At 38.5% G+C, this 22944-nt stretch overlaps 1 protein-coding gene across 3 annotated transcripts in view; it reads right to left on the bottom strand.

Annotated features, from left to right (window-relative positions):
* Shg (DE-cadherin) overlaps positions 1–22944 on the bottom strand; it is a 141921-nt gene that overhangs the window by 9889 nt on the left and 109088 nt on the right. For all 3 annotated transcript variants that reach the window (XR_013080544.1, XM_076775899.1, XM_076775900.1), the window contains exons 2-4: positions 5549–5622; positions 3181–3322; positions 2294–2532 (exon numbers count right to left, since the gene is read on the bottom strand). Coding sequence is in view for 2 of the 3 variants with exons in the window: in XM_076775899.1 (XP_076632014.1) it covers positions 2294–2532; positions 3181–3322; positions 5549–5622 (455 nt within the window). In the remaining variant the exon portion in view is untranslated. The remainder of the gene's footprint in view (positions 1–2293; positions 2533–3180; positions 3323–5548; positions 5623–22944) is intronic.

Raw genomic sequence — 22944 nt, 5'->3', positions numbered from 1 at the left:
TTTTCCAAAACAATTTGAAATTCTTCTTCTTTGTCGAAAAATTTAGGCACCTTCTCGATTTTTTTTCTGGAAACTGGGTAGGATTTCGGAGGTAGGTTTATTCACCAAAAATGATTGTAATTGTCCCTCGCAACCGACAATAATTTTTCCAAAACGATTTGAAATTTTTTTTTCCCTCGAAAAATTTCACACCTTCTTGAATTTTTTTCTCGAAAGTGGGTAGGATTTCGAGGGTATGTGTAACGACCAAAAATGATTGTAATCGACTCCTGCAACCAAAAATAATTTTTCCAAAACGATTTGAAATTTTTCTTCTTTGTCGAAAAATTTAGGCACCTTCTCGATTTTTTTTCTGGAAACTGGGTAGGATTTCGGAGGTAGGTCTATTCACCAAAAATAATTGTAATTGTCCCTCGCAACCGACAATAATTTTTCCAAAACGATTTGAAATTTTTTTTTTCCCTCGAAAAATTTCACACCTTCTTGAATTTTTTTCTCGAAAGTGGGTAGGATTTCGAGGGTATGTGTAACGACCAAAAATGATTGTAATCGACTCCTGCAATCAAAAATAATTTTTCCAAAACGATTTGAAATTTTTCTTCTTTGTCGAAAAATTTAGGCACCTTCTCGATTTTTTTTCTGGAAACTGGGTAGGATTTCGGAGGTAGGTCTATTCACCAAAAATGATTGTAATTGTCCCTCGCAACCGACAATAATTTTTCCAAAACGATTTGAAATTTTTTTTTTCCCTCGAAAAATTTCACACCTTCTTGAATTTTTTTCTCGAAAGTGGGTAGGATTTCGAGGGTATGTGTAACGACCAAAAATAATTGTAATCGATTCCTGCAACCAAAAATAATTTTTCCAAAACGATTTGAAATTTTTCTTCTTTGTCGAAAAATTTAGGCACCTTCTCGATTTTTTTTCTGGAAACTGGGTAAGATTTCGGAGGTAGGTCTATTCACCAAAAATGATTGTAATTGTCCCTCGCAACCAACAATAATTTTTCCAAAACGATTTGAAATTTTTTTTTTCCCTCGAAAAATTTCACACCTTCTTGAATTTTTTTCTAGGAGATTTTGAGGGTATGTGTAACGACCAAAAATGATTGTAATTGAACCCCGCAGCCGAAAATAATTTTTTCAGAACGATTTGAAATTTTTTATTTTAATTTTTTAATAACTTACTATCTTACTAACGAAGCCTCAGTCAAGAAATTGATATTCTTGATTTTCGTCTTATTTTGGTCTCTAGAATCTTCTATTACAATTTTTCCCAGGGGTGGCCGAGCACCCTGTATATAGAAACAAAAGAGTTAGTCGATCGCTTGTGAGAGAGCGGACCCTCTGGCGGTGTCGCCACATACTAATAGGAAAAACAACCAAGTTGGTACATCAATACCATTTCTAACAAAATTTTGATTTTTGTTTATATTTTAATATTTGCGTTTCTATTAGGAGCAAATAAATAAAATAGACGAGCGAGACGGTCTCGAATGTATTAATCGTAATAAATTGCAGCTTCCATCTCTCTGAAGCAGCGCGATCGTACCGTCCGAATCGCGCAAGCGATCTGATGCGGAACGAAAAAACGACGCATTCGCATTCGCATTCCCACAGAAAAACATCGAAATTACATTCACACCGCAAAATTCGAGACCAACCTTCCATACGTATCCACGGAAGACCTGGGTTTAGAAAAAGAAACAAAAACGAAGCAAAAGGTGGTTAGTAGCACAGTCGTATAAAGGTGGGGGCACGCGTACGTTGGTAGAGGAGCAAAAATTATTCGTGAAAAAGTCTCGAGAGCGTGTGGTATCGGAAGAAACCGCGACCAGTTCAAGATCGATCAAATTGCTGCGGATCTGCCAAGTTGATTTCAAATTCTATTCGAAATAAAAAGATTCACGAGTCTGAAACCATCGTGGGTCTCGAAAAAGTATCGATTTTGAACGGTTATCTCGTTGACTGCTATGGTGGTCACCGGTGACCGGCACTTTTTAAAATATTTTAAACAGCTCTTATCGATTGAAACCTACCAGATCGAAGTTCGTATTTGTTCCAAATTCAGTTTATAGATGGTTATTAGAAAAAGCAGGGAATTTCTGTGTTTAGTTGTTAATATAAAAGACAATAGACACTGTATACGAGAATTCGCATAGGCGTAGGATCAGCGGACGGTAAGTGACCGCCGTGTCCGAAGCGATCAATTTTCGTCGGTACGAGAGAACCGTGGACGAACAGACCGATGACCCATAGAGCACTCGAATCGACCCAGCTTCGAAACCACTTACCACTTTGTCAAAAACCGGCGAGTTGTCGTTCACATCTTCGATGGTGACTTTGAACGTGCACACGTCGTCGAGTTGAGGCCTTCCGTTGTCGGTCGCGAGAACAGTCAGGTAAGCTTCCTTTTCCCTAGCAGGTTCGTCTCTGTCCAGCACTTGAGTAGTCCTAATTAGTCCGGTCCTGTTGTTGATCTCGAATTTCAGCTTCTCGCCGGGAGCTGTTACGAAGCTGTACGTGATCGTACCTGCGTGCATATTGTTCCGAACGATAAATAAAAATTATTTACTCTGTGAAATCAACGACTTCGAACCGTTTATATCCCCCAACATTTCGATCAATCAGAAACGAGCAAACTAATTTATTCGCCTTATCTGTTTACAGTCGAAATATCTGCATATTTATTAACAAACGTTCGATGTTTATTTCGCAGTATGAAAACATTCCCGAATCGACGAACGTTCTACATCCTTATCTATTAATTTACCCTATTAATTAATTTTTTCCGTGTAAATAATAAACGTTTAACACTAGATTTACGGAAGAATGCGTAAATATTATTTTTTAACAACTTATGTTGAATTTGTTTGATGCAATGGCATGGATACATATTCTAATTAAAAGAAAAATCGTATTTTAAGGTAATCGTCAACATGAGAGGTATTAATAAATATACGTGCGATCAATGCCCGTAAATCTAGTATTAAACGCTTGAATTATAGATTAATTCCGATGTTACTACTAGAGAGCAATTGAAGATGCGACGCATTTAACTTGATAAATTTAACACGCCACGAGCGACAGATTTAAAGAACAAACGGTTGATCTAGATTCTTAAATGGCAAATCTCGGACTTCTCCGTCTCGAAAGTGTCCGTTTTTAGGTTCCAACGTACCTCCCTCGTCCGGATGGTCCCTGTCCTCGGCGTGCACTTGAATTACCACAGTACCTGCTGGTTCCTCCTCTTTCACGATCGGCGCGTAATTCGAACAATTCGAAAACACTGGCTTGTGATTGTGATTTTCGCCCGGCATCATCTGCGAACGTCAAAACAAAAATCAATTCCCACGGAGTCGTGGAAAAAACCCACCGACGGTTACTTCATTATTCGGCCAGCCATCTTATCGTAATCCCTTCTGCGAATTCGTGGAACTTGAGAAAATTCCAGACGCTCCGACTGTAACGCGATACCCTAACCGACGAGCCACCAGGCGAGCCAGCACACACAATGTAAAATAACCGTCTGGCCGCGCCACGTAAAAAACGTAGATGCTTCTCGATGGCAAGGACAAAAAAAGTCAGTCGTCTCGCCTCGATCGAGTTAACATGTACGTTATATTCACAAGATTTTGTTCGTTAAAAGTCTCCTTAAACTCCTTGGGGGAGATTACGATTTGCCTGGCCCCAACTTTCAAGGTTATATTTGTGTTCTTGGGATCATTCTAAGAAAAAAACATACAGAATGTTCGGTCAACCCTGGGAAAAATTTTAACGGGGGATTCTAGAGGCCAAAATAAGACGAAAATCAAGAATACCAATTTGTTGATGGAAGCTTCGTTGAAAAGTTATTAACGTTTAAAGTTTCATCCGTAATGAATTTTTTGCTCCAAAATGCGCAAGATTTCGGGGATATGCCTAATGACCAAAAATGATTGTAATTGACCCCCGCAACCGAAAATAATTTTTTTAGAACGATTTGAAATTTTTATTTTCCGTCGAAAAATTTCACACCTCGATTTTTTTTCTAGAAAGTGGGTAGGAATTGGGGGGTATGTCTATTCACCAAAAATGATTGTAATTGACCCCAGAACCTAGAAATAATTTTTTTAGAACGATTTGGTACCTATAACATACACAATTTTTTTCTTAAAATGATCCCAAGAACACAAATTTAACCTTTAAAGTAGGGGGTCACGGAAATCGTAATCGTGCCCTAAATTGCAGGTTCTATTAATGGACTATTTGCAAGTTTAGTTCCGTAAACTGTTGGCTGAACACAAGAGAGTATCTAATAACTAACATTTGGGTGCATTCGTACGGATGCTCTTGAGAGAATCGGGCCAAACAATTCAACCGTTTAATATTTTAAACGCCTGAGAGTATTGCCTGTATCGTGTAAATGGCAGGTCAGTTATCCGGGAGAATATTAAAAGGATAATATACAGGGTGTCCCAGTTTCTTCCAGCCAAACTTTGTCATCATATTCTACACGCAAAAGTAAGAAAAAAATGTTATGCGAACATATGCTGTTAAATGCTTTATTAAGGAGTTATAACCAATAAATAAATCAATAAATAACCAATCAATAAATAATAAATAAATAAATGAAGAAATTAGTAATACAATACGGTCACTTTTTGTTAGATACCAATCCTGTATTCCTAATAACGGACGTCATTTTGAAAAATGTCTAATACGTTCGTACGCTGTGTCGACGAAATGCCAGTTCATCATCATTTTACATTATTGGTTATAACTCTTCAATAAAACATTTAAGAGCATATGTTCATATAACATTTTTTTCTTACTTTTGCGTGTAGAACACGATGGCAAAGTTTGGCCGGGAAAAACCGGGACACCCTGTATAATTGAACAATCCTCAGGAAGTCTAAAATTATGCAGCGTATTGTACACTAATTATTTTGCTAAATTTTAGTAGCAATAATATATTTTGCTGTCCCTTACATATTACATCTGTCATTTACGATGCATACTCTGAACGTGGACTATTTTTCGAGTGTTTCTTCGGTGCCGGTTTCGTTTTCCAAAATAACCAAAGTTTCGAGGATATTCCCCGGGAATCGATCGCGTTCGAGTAGTTTGCCACGGGTTTGCGGAACTCGCGTTGGCAAACACGATACCGCGAGATCCACCGTCGACTCCTGGGTTTCTCCGGGCGTCGTTAAAATTGAGCACGTTAACGACGTTAGCCTCAGCTACTCTTTTCGCGTCGGATCCGAGGATTCGGCGATCGGTACAAAAAGGTGAATCGGGGGGATCGATCGACGCGTCGCTACGAAGCGGCAACCGGGATCGCGTAAATATTTCAGTCGTTTCGCGTTCGCGGAATCCAACGCGGCGAATCTATTATCCACCGGCACGGTGAGAAACGACGCGGTTTTCAACTGTTCGAAAAGAAAAGATCTCGCGGAAAAGGAAGAGGAAAGGGATCCCGTGCAGGAGAATAGGAAACTGGGCGGAAGGATGCGGGGGCGGTTTCAAGGGTGAGAAATCGAATCAACAGAGATTCTAAAAGCACTCACCGTTAATTCCTCGTCAGTGGAGAACTGCGATCTCGTGTCCAGGTGTCTCGAATGCCTCAATCTGGTTGCATTGGCTGGAACAGAAAGAAAATACGGAATTTGTTAGAATCTTTGCCGCGTACGACTACAGAGACGCTGCTGCACTGATGGTTCCTCTTGCATCCTCTTTTCGAGGACGTACAGGGTATTCTGCAGCGTATAAGAACCGCTAGGAAACATTTTTTTATTATTTTTATACGCAGAATGTTGGGAATTATCGAGCAGAACACTTTTACATCCGCTTATACAGGGTGTTCGGCCACTCTTGGGAAAAATTTTAATGGGAGGTTCTAGAGGCAAAAATAAGATGAAAATCAAGAATATTAATTTGTTGATTGAGGCATCGTTAAAAAGTTATTAAGAATTCAAAAATTTCAAATCGTTCTGGAAAAATTAGTTTCGGTTGCGGAGGCCAATTATAAGCATTTTTGGTGAATACACATACCTCCGAAATCCTATCCACTTTCGAGAAAAAAATTCGAATATGTGCCTAAATTTTTCAACGAAATTGAAAAGTTTCAAATCGTTTTGGAAAAATTATTTTCGGTTGCGAGAGTTAATTACAACAATTTTTGGTCATTATGCATACCCCTGAAATCTCACGCGTTTTTGAGAAAAAAATTCGAATAAGTGCCTAAATTTTTCGACAAAATTGGAAAGTTTCAAATCATTCTGAAAAAATTATTTTTGGTTGCGGAGGCCAATTACAAGCATTTTTGGTGAATACACATACCTCCGAAATCCTATCCACTTTCGAGAAAAAAATTCGAATAAGTGCCTAAATTTTTCAACAAAATTGAAAAGTTTCAAATCGTTTTGGAAAAATTATTTTCGGTTGCGAGAGTTAATTACAACAATTTTTGGTCATTATGCATACCCCCGAAATCTCACGCGTTTTTGAGAAAAAAATTCGAATAGGTGCCTAAATTTTTCGACAAAATTGGAAAGTTTCAAATCATTCTGAAAAAATTATTTTTGGTTGCGGAGGCCAATTACAAGCATTTTTGGTGAATACACATACCTCCGAAATCCTATCCACTTTCGAGAAAAAAATTCGAATAAGTGCCTAAATTTTTCAACAAAATTGAAAAGTTTCAAATCGTTTTGGAAAAATTATTTTCGGTTGCGAGAGTTAATTACAACAATTTTTGGTTATTATGCATACCCCCGAAATCTCACGCGTTTTTGAGAAAAAAATTCGAATAGGTGCCTAAATTTTTCGACAAAATTGGAAAGTTTCAAATCATTCTGAAAAAATTATTTTTGGTTGCGGAGGCCAATTATAAGTATTTTTGGTGAATACACATACCTCCGAAATCCTATCCACTTTCGAGAAAAAAATTCGAATAAGTGCCTAAATTTTTCAACAAAATTGAAAAGTTTCAAATCGTTTTGGAAAAATTATTTTCGGTTGCGAGAGTTAATTACAACAATTTTTGGTCATTATGCATACCCCCGAAATCTCACGCGTTTTTGAGAAAAAAATTCGAATAGGTGCCTAAATTTTTCGACAAAATTGGAAAGTTTCAAATCATTCCGAAAAAATTATTTTTGGTTGCGGAGGCCAATTACAAGCATTTTTGGTGAATACACATATCTTCGAAATCCTGCGCATTTTCGAGAAAAAAATTCAAAACGAGCGGATCTTTAAACGTTAATAACTTTTTATCGAAGCCTCCATCAACAAATTGGTATTCTTGATTTTCGTCCTATTTTGGCCTCCAGAATCCCTCATTAAAATTTTTCCCAGGGATGGCCGAACACCCTGTATATTTATTTTAATTCAAAAAGAGAACGAACGTAGTTACGACTCAGCACACGGAGCTCATTACACAAGGACATTAAGATTTCATAATTACACGGTGTTTCGATAGCTGTTTGCTTAGGTTATCGATTGGGTTTTACAGTTACCGGTACGATCGATAATTCTAACGCAGAATCGATCGGTAAAGCGGTGTCCCACGCGTCACGGGACACCCTGTATGTCCTATCTAAACCGTTTGCTTCATCCACGCGAGCAGTCTGGTAAAAGCTTTCGATTTTATGGACGACGACACCGTACGACGAAGAAGTATCGAGAGAGGTCGATTAATAATTAAGAGGGAACGTTACGTACGCGCCTCGATGTCGAACGGTCCTCGTCGATTCCGCCTAATAATTATTTCAGCGCGCGTTTACCGTCGTGCGGCCGTTCGCGCGCCGATTTTAGCGTCGTCGCGTCGACGACGCCATTTTTCCAGCGCGATCGACGTAAAAGGGGACCGAGAGAGACTTCTGTGGACGCGGTGGTCGAGCGATAGAATTCGTGTATCGATTATTAGCCTGCAGAGAGAGAATTCGAAGTGTCGGTGTGGTGATTGCGTCAACGGAGATCGGGAATTGCGGATATTTTGCAAAGCTCGGTAGCCGGGACGATGGAAGGGAAGAGAGGCGAGGGAAAACACCGAACGCTCGTTACGGCCGAACTTTGTGGCGCCGTGGCGTGGTTTCGGCCGCCATCGTCCGATTTTTGCGATTTTCCAGACGAATCTTTGGGCATTTTTCCCCCACCCTTCCGACAATCTACGCGGTCGACGAAATTTCTGTAACACCTGTATGGATTTTCGCACAGGCAAACTGAAACGTACACAACCCCCTCCAAATGTATGCATTACTTGTTATAAAATTATTACATCACAAGATTATAAATGAAATAAATTTGGAAAACCGGTAGGAAATTGACTGATTAAAATATTATTAAGTGTATTTAATCGTACAGCAAATACATTAAGCAATACAAATTAAATGCATATTCAAATTGAGCACAATATTCGTAGAATTATATAAAATCGACGGATTACGCGCGCGAATGGCTAAAGAAAACAAACATGGATAATTGGTGCCCGTATCGTTACGATATTTCCGCGAAGACACGATATCGCGTCGGGCACATTATATTTTAACAAATCTTAGATTTTTATTGAAACTAAACAATAGTATTTACGAATTCTGTAATTTTAAATATGAAATCCGACAATCGAATTGACGATTCCTAATCTGTATAGGATAAATCTATAGGGTTATGACATATTACCTCATAATTGAAATGTAGAAGTTATAATTCCCCTCTCTTTGCAAACTGTTGGTCTACACCATTATTGCAATATTTCATGAATGCTGTGTAAATTTCTGAAAAAATTAATTTCTGTTTCACACTTTCCAAAGGAATATGGTTTTTAAAAAACGCGACTGTAAAATCCTATGTGGATATTCCCATTTTAAACTTTTCGATACGTTCCCCGCAAAGCTATATTTGCTCGACTGTTTTCAAAAATATCGCGTCAAAGTGATTTTCGCGCTCCGACGCGCGAGTACGTCCAAAATAATGCACAAGCTAAAATGGGTAAGTGTACGGAAAGTGGTGGAATATCAAAATCATTGAACGTTGACAAGCTAAATAGGTTGTATGCGCGTTACAGTGTGACCGGCTGGAGCGTTCGTCTCGTTTTGTTTACCAGCTCGTTGTTTCGGCCCAGCAAGCGCGCGTTGCGGCCAACGGTGGTTCAGAGTTCAAACTTTCATTATTATTTTACGAATCCGTCGCGTATCGGTCGCTAACATTTTGCAAGTCTAAATTCTTCCTTCCAATATTCCAATAATTCCTACTGTCCGAAAAGCTCGGAAAAATATATAATTAAAAGAGAATCCATATTTCCTTTTTTATCCCGTCCGATGAAAATAACCTCCCAAATCTTTCGACGGTATCGTTAAAAAGTCACTAAAAAATTAATTGAAAAAATTTCAAATCATTCTGAAAAAATTACATTTAGTTATAGGGGTCAATTACAAGCATTTTTTGTGAATAGACATACCTCCGAAATCCTATCCACTTTCGAGAAAAAAATTCGGATAAGTGCCTAAATTTTTCAACGAAATAGAAAAGATTCAAATCCTTCTGGAAAAATTAGTTTCGGTTGCAGGGGTTAATTACTATCATTTTTGGTCATTATACATACCCACGAAATCTCACGCGTTTTTGAGAAAAAAATTCGAATAGGTGCCCAAATTTTTCGACAAAATTGAAAAGTTTCAAAACATTCTGAAAAAATTATTTTTGGTTGCGGATGCCAATTACAAGCATTTTTGGTGAATAGACATACCCCTGAAATCCTACCCACTTTCGAGAAAAAAATTCGAGTAGGTATTGAAATTTTTAGACGAAATTAAAAAATTTCAAATCACACTACAAAAATTATATTTAGTTACAGAGGTCAATTACAAGCATTTTTGGTGAATAGACATACCTCCGAAATCCTATCCACTTTCGAGAAAAAAATTCGGATAAGTGCCTAAATTTTTCAACGAAATAGAAAAGATGCAAATCGTTCTGGAAAAATTAGTTTCGGTTGCAGGGGTTAATTACTATCATTTTTGGTCATTATACATACCCACGAAATCTCACGCGTTTTTGAGAAAAAAATTCGAATAGGTGCCCAAATTTTTCGACAAAATTGAAAAGTTTCAAAACATTCTGAAAAAATTATTTTTGGTTGCGGAGGCCAATTACAAGCATTTTTGGTGAATAGACATACCCCTGAAATTCTACCCACTTTCGAGAAAAAAATTCGAGTAGGTATTGAAATTTTTAGACGAAATTAAAAAATTTCAAATCACACTACAAAAATTATATTTAGTTACAGAGGTCAATTACAAGCATTTTTGGTGAATAGACATACCTCCGAAATCCTATCCATTTTCGAGAAAAAAATTCGGATAAGTGCCTAAATTTTTCAACGAAATGGAAAAGATTCAAATCGTTCTGGAAAAATTAGTTTCGGTTGTAGGGGTTAATTACTATCAGTTTTGGTCATTATACATACCCACGAAATCTCACGCGTTTTTGAGAAAAAAATTCGAATAGGTGCCCAAATTTTTCGACAAAATTGAAAAGTTTCAAAACATTCTGAAAAAATTATTTTTGGTTGCGGAGGATAATTACAAGCATTTTTGGTGAATAGACATACCCCTGAAATTCTACCCACTTTCGAGAAAAAAATTCGAGTAGATATCGAAATTTTTCGACGAAATTAAAAACTTTCAAATCATACTACAAAAATTATATTTAGTTATAGGGATCAATTACAAGCATTTTTGGTGAATAGACATACCCCTAAACTCCTACCCACTTTCGAGAAAAAAATTCGAGTAGGAGTTGGAAATTTTGGGTGGAAAAAGAAGAATTTTTAATCGTTTTGGAAAAATTATTTTCAGTTGCAGGGGCCGATTACAATCATTTTTGGTCGAAAGATATACGCCCGAAATCCAGCTTTTGTTTACCAGCTCGTTGTTTCGGCCCAGCAAGCGCGCGTTGCGGCCAACGATGATTCCGAGTTCAAACTTTCATTATTATTTTACGAATCAGTCGCGTATCGGTCGCTAACATTTTGCAAGTCTAAATTCTTCCTTCCAATATTCCAATAATTCCTACTGTCCGAAAAGCTCGGAAAAAAATATAATTAAAAGAGAATCCATATTTCCTTTTTTATCCTGTCCGATGAAAATAACCTCTCAAATCTTTCAACGACATCGTTAAAAAGTTACTAAAAAATTAAATGAAAAAATTATTTTTGGTTTCGGAGGCCAATTACAAACATTTTTGGTGAATAGACATACCCCTGAAATCCTATCCACTTTCGAGAAAAAAATTCGAGTAGGTACCGAAATTTTGCGACGAAATTAAAAACTTTCAAATCATACTACAAAAATTATATTTAGTTACAGAGGTCAATTACAAGCATTTTTGGTGAATAGACATACCCCCGAAATCCTACCCACTTTCGAGAAAAAAATTCGAGTAGGAGTTGGAAATTTTGGGTGGAAAAAGAAGAACTTTTAATCGTTTTGGAAAAATTATTTTCTGTTGCAAGGGCCGATTACAATCATTTTTGGTCGAAAGATATACGCCCGAAATCCAGCTTTTGTTTACCAGCTCGTTGTTTCGACCCAGCAAGCGCGCGTTGCGGCCAACGGTGGTTCCGAGTTCAAACTTTCATTATTATTTTACGAATCCATCGCGTATCGGTCGCTAACATTTTGCAAGTCTAAATTCTTCCTTCCAATATTCCAATAATTCCTACTGTCCGAAAAGCTCGCAGAAAAATATAATTAAAAGGGAATCGATATTTTCTGTTTTATCCCGTCCGATGAAAATAACCTCTTAAATCTTTCGACGGTCGATTGCACGGCGCTGCGGTCGAGCTCGCGAAACAAATTCGAATAGATTCGACGGAGATATCGAAACCGTTTATCGTGGGACGCAACGGTCACCGGCGACGATAAGATTTATCGAATTCGGTTCCAGCGGTTTTCAACGCGTTTCGGGTAAGCGTGGCTTCGACGTCGACCGATCCGGGAGAAAAAGCTTCGACCGGTGATCCAACTATTGCCAGGCGGTTCATCGAGTTTCGGCTTCGCTCGGTCCAAGTACGTTCCGTGCCGTCGCGTAATCGCATTACAAAATCGTTTGACAAAAATATTTGTGGCCTTCGGTTTGTCACGCTTCGCGTATCGAATCCCCCCCTTCCCCCAGCACCCGACGACGAGAAATCGTTTTTTCGTTTTTCGATTCGCGTCGAACGGTCCCTCCACTTCGCTCGTAAATCCGGAGAAAATCGATTGTTCCCCGGGTAAAGATGGTCCCCGACGGAAAACCGCTTCGAGGATTATCGGGAACCGACGAGAAACTCGCGCGTTTCGGCCGCGACTTGATTTTCGCTTCCGAATCACCCCCTACCCGCGCACCGCGTAATTCCCGATCGAAAAATTGCCAGAGACGAACTTCCATTACTGAATTTCGAAGTTAATGCCGTATTAATCGCCAAACGGATATATCGCACAGCTCGACGAAAGTCTGTAATTGCCAATTAATATATTGATCGTCGGACGCGAGTTACGCGACGCTCGAAAAACCTTGAGTTTAGTTCACTCGTGCTTTTCACTATTCACGTTCTTATTTCACCCTATGCTCGGTACGTGTATTTTTCGAAGCGTATTAGAACACGCGTACGCGATTATTACGTAAAATAATATTTTTATCCAGGAAAATTTGTCCACCGAGGATTCTTCTTTTGGGTTCATTTCAGAGTTTCGAAGGTATCTTTCGATGCAATAAAGTTCGAGAGTGTAATACAGTTTGTTTAAATTTATTAATTTGTTACAACTTGCTGTATTGAGGTAAAGAGTAACTTTCAACGGTTTTCTTTTTTTTTTGAATAATTTGCAGTACCTTGGGTTGCGCCCAATACTTGCATTTAAAGTGTATGATTAGTGTCTGTGTTTTTTTAAGTGGGGTGGTTTAATTATGTTTAATTTCATGTGTTAAGATCGAGGGAAAAGTTTCAAAAACCTCGTTTGCTAACTTTCTACGGGTTGCTCGAGGAGTGTATACACAGGGTGTTCGGCCACCCCTGGGAAAAATTTTAATGGGAGATTCTAGAGGCCAAAATAAGACGAAAACCAAGAATACCAATTTGTTGATGGAGGCTTTGTTAAAAAGTTATTAACAATTAAATTCAAACATTTCAAATCGTTATGAAAAAAATATTTTCGGTTGCGGGGGTCAATTACAATCATTTTTGGTGAATAGACATACCCCCGAAACTCTACCCACTTTCTAGAAAAAAATTCAAGAAGGTGTGAAATTTTTCGACGGAAAAAAAAAATCTCAAATCGTTATGAAAAAAATATTTTCGGTTGCCGGGGTTAATTACAATAATTTTTGGTGAATAGACCTACCTCCGAAATCCTACCCAGTTTCCAGAAAAAAAATCGAGGTGTGAAATTTTTCGATGAAAAAAAAAATCTCAAATCGTTTTGAAAAAATTATTTTTGGTTGCGAGGGTCAATTACAATAATTTTTGGTCAATAGACCTACCTCCGAAATCCTACCCAGTTTCCAGAAAAAAAATCGAGAAGGTGTGAAATTTTTCGACGGAAAAAGAAAATCTCAAATCGTTATGAAAAAAATATTTTCGGTTGCCGGGGTTAATTACAATAATTTTTGGTGAATAGACCTACCTCCGAAATCCTACCCAGTTTCCAGAAAAAAAATCGAGAAGGTGTGAAATTTTTCGATGGAAAAAAAAATCTCAAATCGTTCTGAAAAAATTATTTTCGGTTGCCGGGGTTAATTACAATAATTTTTGGTGAATAGACCTACCTCCGAAATCCTACCCAATTTCCAGAAAAAAATCGAGAAGTGTGAAATTTTTTGATGGGAAAAAAAATCTCAAATCGTTTTGGAAAAATTATTTTCGGTTGCCGGGGTTAATTACAATAATTTTTGGTGAATAGACCTACCTCCGAAATCCTACCCAATTTCCAGAAAAAAAATCGAGAAGTGTGAAATTTTTTGATGGAAAAAAAAATCTCAAATCGTTATGAAAAAAATATTTTCGGTTGCCGGGGTTAATTACAATAATTTTTGGTGAATAGACCTACCTCCGAAATCCTACCCAGTTTCCAGAAAAAAAATCGAGAAGTGTGAAATTTTTCGATGGAAAAAAAGAATCTCAAATCGTTTTAAAAAAATTATTTTCGGTTACGAGGGTCAATTACAATAATTTTTGGTGAATAGACCTACCTCCGAAATCCTACCCAGTTTCCAGAAAAAAAATCGAGAAGGTGCCTAAATTTTTCGACAAAGAAGAAAAATTTCAAATCGTTTTGGAAAAATTATTTTTGGTTGCAGGAGTCGATTACAATCATTTTTGGTCGTTACACATACCCCCGAAATCCTACCCAGTTTCTAGAAAAAAATTCGAGAAGGTGTGAAATTTTTTGACGGAAAAAAAAAATTTCAAATCGTTATGAAAAAAATATTTTCGGTTGCAGGAGTTGATTACAATCATTTTTGGTCATTACACATAGCCCCGAAATCCTATGCATTTTCAAGAAAAAAATTCATGAAGGTGCCTAAATGTTTTGACAAAAAAGAAAAATTTCAAATCGTTCTGGAAAAATTATTTTCGGTTGCGGTGGTCAGTTACAATCATTTTTGGTGAGTAGACATACCCCTAAAATCTTGCGCATTTTCGAGAAAAAAATTAAAAACGGACGGAACTTTAAACGTTAATAGCTTTATAACGAAGCCTCTATCAACAAATTGGTATTCTTGATTTTCGTCTTATTTTGGCCTCTAGAATTCCTTACTAAAATTTTCCCAGGGTTGGCCGAACACCCTGTATAAAAAATTGATCGTATGTAAATGAAAGACACGGATATTTATCGCGATAGACGCGCTGTTAGGTGGATCAGCGGGAATGGATGGAGCAAAGGGAGTTTTGGCGGCTATTTGACTAAGGGCGAAACTAGTGTCGGCGACGTGGCTCGACGCAGAGAGTCGATCTACAAAGCGTTCAACTTCGAGGGTAAACTGTAATAAATTTTCAGACGAACCGGCTGAATCTGACGCCGTCGTGGAAACGTCGTTGCAGCCGCAACTTGACGCTAACTTTCCGCCGACCGTGATACAAACGATGGCTCGCGTCGAGTCTCTCGCGCATCCCTCAGCGTCGGACGTTTAAAATCGCCGGAAACGAAGCGATCATCTCGTTTTACCATCGATCTGTCGTGGACTCGACGCACGATCGAGGAAAATTGAGTGCCGCGCGCAGCTCGCTGAAATTTTTTCCCGAGGATTTAGAAACAGTGGGCCACCTGTTGCTGAAAGAAACGGCCGGGGAAACGACGAGCGCGAAAATTCTCGCGTTTCGACGGCCACGCCATATACAATTTTAGTTCTTCGGACATTCGTATCTACGCGTTATAATTCTTCGAGCTATTTTGTTACTTTGACACTTTATCAAATAGAACTACGTTGAAACTTCCTAGCGCATCGAGACGTTTAATTTCGAAGGTGTAATAAACTTATTTAACTTAAGAGAATATCGAGAGAATCGAGGTGCCCAAAAGTTTCATTTATGTTTATGAGGATAGGAGCAATATCAGGTAGATTCGATTCTCGATTTTAGGACAACATACAAATTCCAAGCGATTGGCAAATAAAATAGAAACGTAGAAAATCTAATTAACCGTGTCTTTTTAAAGGTAACGAGTTAGTCGTTAAATTTAATAACGGTAGGTAAAATTAGGTAGAGAAAACGGGATTCGGTTGACTCGTTCAAAACGAACGCCACGTCTGTGCGTCGCGAACCTACTTAGCCGTGGATCTTTCACGTCGATGAAGACAGTATTAATTACATCCAACAATTAGGTCAGGAACCTTCGTTACTTTCTCGTTTATTCGAGCAAAGGAAATTATTGTATTTCTTTCAAACCACTATAATTACATCGTGATTTATAATTGTTAAAATATTATTTAGCATCGATTAATCAGCTAGCAGTGGATAAAGTGTTAAAAAAGAAATCCACGTTTGCTTTTTAGAGACTTGTTAATAATTTTTAATTCCGTATAATACGTTATTTTTTCGAACCGTACATTTTATACGGAGGTTGACCGTAAACGGAGAAACTCGAATTCTATTCGGTACGAAGGAACTCTCGAAGTTGTTTCGTATTGTCACTGTAAAATGACGTATCGTAAACCCACGGTTTGGACGGATCTGCGGTGAAAGGCTAACGTAACGACGGAAAGCTCGCGTTTGGCTTTTTCGAAGGACTGTGATCTGGGTTCCGAGTCGCGTCTCCACGGTGGACGAGAACGTTCGGATATTTGGGAAATCGTTCGTCGATGTCATTTTCCAAGTTGATTGGTTTTTCAAATCCTCCTTCCCCGACTCGTTTTCGGGCGAAGCGTCTCGGAAGTAGTAACGCGGTTTTCGTTAGAGGATACTTGGCCAGGATGGGTGGGAGGATAATTTGGGACTTCGGACGAGCTTCCAGTTTTCTCGCGAGAATAATTTGCAAGTTCGAACAAGTTTCCAGTCTTCTCGCCGAGCACGCGGAGAAGCATCGGGCTGTTTACTTATAAACTAGAAGCATCGAGTTTCCGGAGGTACACAAATACACGGTGCTTGACATCGATTGGAAGCATCGAACTTTCAACGAAGCGTTATTCGTAATAAGTTCTAAATAAGGTTCGCTTTTTTTCTCCTGCGAGCGATGCCCGCGACTAAACGGTCAGAGCTAGAGACCAGCACTTCCCACGCTCGCCGGCAGAGGGCTACGCTCTCTCACGAGTATTTAAACGACCATCTTCCTATAACAGGCTGTTCGGCCAGCCCCTGGGAAAAATTTTAATAGAGGTTTCCAAAGACCAAAATAAGATGAAAATCAAGAATACCAATTTGTTGATTGAGGCATCGTTAAAAAGTTACTAAAAAACTAAATTAAAACATTTCAAATCATTCTGAAAAAATTATTTTTGGTTGCGGAGGCCAATTACAAGCATTTTTGGTGAACAGACATACCCCTGAAATCCTACCCACTTTCGGGGAAAAAATTCGAGTAGGTACTGAAATTTTTCGACGAAATTAAAAACTTTCAAATCATACTACAAAAATTATTTTTGGTTTCGGAGGCCAATTACAAACATTTTTGGTGAATAGACATACCTCCGAAATGCTATCCACTTTCGAGAAAAAAATTCGAGAAGATGTGAAATTTTTCGACGAGGAAAAAAAATTTGAAATCGTTTTGGAAAAATTATTTTTAGTTACAGGGGTCAATTGCAAGCATTTTTGGTCAACAGACATACCCCCGAATTCCTACTCAGTTTCGAGAAAAAAATTCGAGAAGATGTGAAATTTTTCGACGAGGAAAAAAAATTTGAAATCGTTTTGGAAAAATTATTTTTAGTTACTGGGGTCAATTGCAAGCATTTTTGGTTAACAGACATACCCCCGAATTCCTACTCAGTTTCGAGAAAAAAATACGAGAAGATGTGAAATTTTTCGACGAGGAAAAAAAATTTCAAATCGTTTTGGAAAAATTATTTTTAATTACAGGGGTCAATTGCAAGCATTTTTGGTCAACAGACATACCCCCGAATTCCTACTCAGTTTCGAGAAAAAAATTCGAGATGTGAAATTTTTCGACGAGGAAAAAAAATTTGAAATCGTTTTGGAAAAATTATTTTTAGTTACAGGGGTCAATTGCAAGCATGTTTGGTCAACAGACATACCCCTGAAATCCTACCCACTTTCGAGAAAAAAATTCGAGAAGATGTGAAATTTTTCGACGAGGAAAAAAAATTTCAAATCGTTTTGGAAAAATTATTTTTAGTTACAGGGGTCAATTGCAAGCATTTTTGGTCAACAGACATACCCCTGAAATCCTACCCACTTTCGAGAAAAAAATTCGAGATGTGAAATTTTTCGACGAGGAAAAAAAATTTGAAGTCGTTTTGGAAAAATTATTTTTAGTTACAGGGGTCAATTGCAAGCATTTTTGGTTAACAGACATACCCCTGAAATCCTACCCACTTTCGAGAAAAAAATTCGAGAAGATGTGAAATTTTTCGACGAGGAAAAAAAATTTGAAGTCGTTTTGGAAAAATTATTTTTAGTTACAGGGGTCAATTGCAAGCATTTTTGGTTAACAGACATACCCCTGAAATCCTACCCACTTTCGAGAAAAAAATTCGAGAAGATGTGAAATTTTTCGACGAGGAAAAAAAATTTGAAATCGTTTTGAAAAAATTATTTTTAGTTACAGGGGTCAATTGCAAGCATTTTTGGTTAACAGACATACCCCTGAAATCCTACCCACTTTCGAGAAAAAAATTCGAGAAGATGTGAAATTTTTCGACGAGGAAAAAAAATTTCAAATCGTTTTGGAAAAATTATTTTTAATTACAGGGGTCAATTGCAAGCATTTTTGGTCAACAGACATACCCCCGAATTCCTACTCAGTTTCGAGAAAAAAATTCCTTACCGAAAATATAATTTCCCGCCAGAAATGTCTGGCCGAATTTTCATGGGAATCTTTAAAACGTCATAACTTCTGAACGGATTGGACGATTTTAATGTTCAAAAAGCCAAACGCCGCGTATTTTAGTGTAGAATATGTCGCAATTATAAAAATATTCGAAAAGTTGGTCCTTGACCTCGCAAAATGAGAAAAACCCCATAAAAATAGTCCAATTTTCAAACAGTCATAACACCTACAATTGTGAATATGTGTAAATAGATGGTCGATTAAATACTTGCGAGAAAGATAAAGGTGGTGTAGCCCTCTGCTAGCGAGTACAGGAGGTGCACGCCATCTAGCTGCACTCTACCTTATTAACGCGACGAATTATATTTCTTCATCATAACCTAACTTATTTTCGTATCAGTGTCCATCGCGTGCATTTAAATAGATTTTGGAAAGCCGATCGCGTCGTCGACGAGACCGGAAAGGAAGAAGCCCCTTCCGATGATAATAGGAAGTAGCAACTCGAGCTCTCTTTGACGTCGTTGGTTTCTTTGGCAATTAACGGCGGGAACGGTGTAACGAGAGAGGGCGAAAGATAAGAAGAGGGTTAAGGGAACGGATTAAAAGGGAGGCCGCGTCGCAGCTCATTCTTTCGAACTCGATTCTTCCAGTGTTCGCGAACGGCGGTCAGTCGAGTGGAGGGAGTCGCCGCTGGTCGACGAGAATTAGGCGAACGCTCGATTCCCGCGACGGGAATGGCTGCCACGATGCCGGCCGGGTTTGACTAATGAAAATTTAATCGACGAGCTCGTTGGCCGGTAGCGTTAATTTCGAAAATGAAATCATCCCAGCGTGCACTGGTATCGATAATTATCCTACCAGAAATTGCGTCCGCGAACGGACGTTTCGTTCGTTCAACGGTCGCGAATGGCCGCGACAACGATCCTCGACAAAGGGCTCGGGGAAGAATGGGAGCCGCGGAAATAATGCGACGGCGTTGGGAACGGGTATCGTCGCGGCGCTGTTTCTAATCGCGCGACCGAGGCGTTCTCGAGATCTTGAAAGGAACACGGCGGGACAGACAGACGAATAATTAAGCGGACATTCGTGTACCGAGCAAACGAGATCGAGCGACGTCGCGTCGGTCAAAAGTAATTAAGCTCTCGCTTACGAAACTGTCTCGATAGGAGAACCTCTCCAGCGTTCCAGCTTTGAGCGCATTCTCGGTTTCGACGTCTATCATCAAGACACGATTATTATTATTATTACTGCTGGTACATGTTCGCGTCTTTGGCCTTGCACCCTTCGCAGAATTTCGGATCGAGGCTATTCGACCCTTTCGATGAGCGAATCGAAACTTTATTTGCACGTTTCGGACATAACCTCATTTACAATTTACGTAATCGTGAGGTTTTTCGCATTTAGCCATAGGGTTGTGTTTGCACTAGGGGCTCGTATCCGTTAATTAACGAATGATAATAAGGAATGTGAGACGCGACAGTGTTTGTGGATATTTTAATGCCACGGAACTCGTAAATATTATTTGTTAGCAATCTACGTATGAAATTTAATTAATGTAACGAATATACGTTTTAATTAAAAGGAAATCCGTATTTTAATGTAATCGTCAACGCGATGGGTTCTGATAAAAATATGTGCAACCAAATGTCCGCGAATGTCGAGAAATGGATCGAGTTTTCGGCTGGAAACTCGAATTTTACGAACACGGGGTTAATGCTTTCGTTGTATCGCGTTACATAATCCAGAAAAGACTCGCACGATACAGAATTTTATTATCGGGCCGGGCGATAATTCAAACGTTTATTGCAAGGTATCACGAAAGTAACGGGTTCTCCGGCTTTTCACCGACCCCCTAGTAATTTATGCGTGGCAAATATATTTGACGGTACTCGGTACTTTATTAGCTCCACCGTTCCAACAAATTTCGCTGAAATTGAGCGATGCCAGTTATTGTTGCTTCAGGAATACTGGGGTTCCTTGTCTCGTACACGCGAGCCACTGTAACAGCTTCTTAAATGAGCCCTCGAAAATGCTGAATGTCCAAAGATTCGACAGTAGTTGTGCAAGTAATCGAATTACAAAGCTGCATTTTCAATTTCCCGTTAACGGTTTCGCTATCGAGGATTAGATATCACGGTGTTCTACGATATCGTAGATACAAGATATCTCGGTGCTCTACGATATCGCAAATACAAGATATCTCGTTGCCACGGTAACACGTGTGCAATGTCACGAACGAGATATCTCGCATATTTTTATTATCAACACAGTCCAACCTTGGTAATTCGAGAACCTCTTTTTAACCAGTTAGCCGTTCTCGACGAGTATACTCGTCGTGAAGAAACGGCAACATTTTGCGTTACGACGAGTATACTCGTCACGCGTGAAAAATACAACTTGCTGTTTAAATGCCTTTGTGTATTTCAGGATGCTTTGAATATTTGTAAGGCAAAAACGAATAGATAAAAAAACAAATATTAAATAATTTTTATGAAAAATCTGCTATTTTTTAATGTTTGCAACTCGATTTGCTTCTTAAAGAGATGGAAACGGCAATATTTTGGGTTACGACGAGTATACTCGTCACACATGAAAAATAGTTACAACTTGCTGTTTAAATGAATTTGTATATTCCAGGATGTTTTGAATATTTATAAGACAAAAACGAATAGATAAAAAAACAAATATTAAATAATTTTTATGAAAAATCTGCTATTTTTTAATGTTTGCGACTCGATTTGCTTCTTAAAGAGATGGAAACGGTAATATTTTGGGTTACGACGAGTATACTCGTCACACATGAAAAATAGTTACAACTTGCTATTTAAATGAATTTGTATATTCCAGGATGTTTTGAATATTTATAAGACAAAAACGAATAGATAAAAAAACAAATATTAAATAATTTTTATGAAAAATCTGCTATTTTTTAATGTTTGCGACTCGATTTGCTTCTTAAAGAGATGGAAACGGCAACATTTTGCGTTACGACTATACTCGTCACGCGTGAAAAATACAACTTGCTGTTTAAATGCATTTGTGTATTTCAGGATGTTTTAAATATTTGTAAGGCAAAAACGAATAGATAAAAAAACAAATATTAAATAATTTTTATGAAAAATCTGCTATTTTTTAATGTTTGCGACTCGATTTGCTTCTTAAAGAGATGGAAACGGCAATATTTTGGGTTACGACGAGTATATTCGTCACACGTGAAAAATAGTTACAACTTGCTATTTAAATGAATTTGTATATTCCAGGATGTTTTGAATATTTATAAAACAAAAACGAACAAATAAAAAAACATAAATATTAAATAATTATTATGAAAAAACTGCCATTGCTTAATATTTGCGACTCGATTTGCTTCTTAAAAAGATCAAAACGACAATATTTTGCGTTACGACGAGTATACTCGTCACACGTGAAAAATAGTTACAACTTGCTGTTTAAATGTATTCGTATATTTCAGGATGTTTTGAATATCTGTAAGTCAAAAACGAACAAATAAAAAAATATAAATAATTATTACGAAAAAACTGCCATTGCTTAATATTTGCGATCCAATTTACTTTTCGAAGAGATCGCAACGGCTGACTGATCAACAGGAAGATTTCGTTCGTTCGAAAGAAGCACACGACTCTTCTGCATAAACGAAATTCGCTTTTGTGACTCGACGCCATGTTTTACTTAGCGCGTTCGAGAGCGTCCGCGAATTGGAAGCGATCCCCGAACGAAAATGGAAAACGTACGCGCGTCCATACGAGATGGCAGCAACAATCAGGATCGTCGTCGTAGCGTTCGCGACTTCGCTAAACGAATACCGGGTGTCCCGTTAGCTTGCGCGGAACGATTATCGCGGAAACGCGCGCGTTACGTAAGGAGGCGCTTAACACGTCGAAACTGTTTTCGGGCTTTCCCCGTTCACGGCCGTTCCTCCTCGATAATGCACTTAACGCGATTACGGGCCGGAGTTGCAGCCAGCTCTGCTTCGATCCCGCTCAAAGGCACGCTCGGAGCCCCGTAACCAACGACATCTTTGGGAAACGCGCGACGGAACGAGGCAGTCCGGTGCAATCTCTGTTCCGCCGTACGAACGAATACGACGCGTCGACCGTCAAACCTCGGAAAGAACTAGGGAACGTCGCGCGACATGCACGTGTTACGAAAATCATCGACAACGGAGACGCCAAGAAGCATGGGCGGGGCGCGGCGGCCATTTTTTCGAACCTCGTCGGGGCTCGCTGGGAATCGTTTTTCCATTCTGCGAAAAAAACCCGAGCTTCGCGTGACTTCAATCTTTCTTTAAGTAGAATTTAACGAGGAGACACCCTTGGGGATCTTTCCCATGCCGTAATAAATATGTCCATTATAATGAAAAAAATGGAGTCAGGGAGAAAAGTATGTGGGCAGCTATTAATAGAGATTGATCAAAATATTAGCAATAGTGCCACGGTTGCGTTCGTTTCGAAACGATTAAT

Source organism: Colletes latitarsis, chromosome 10, assembly GCF_051014445.1.
Source record: "Colletes latitarsis isolate SP2378_abdomen chromosome 10, iyColLati1, whole genome shotgun sequence".
NCBI classification, from domain to species: Eukaryota; Metazoa; Arthropoda; class Insecta; order Hymenoptera; family Colletidae; genus Colletes; species Colletes latitarsis.
This window is presented reverse-complemented; position numbering and strand designations above follow the sequence as displayed.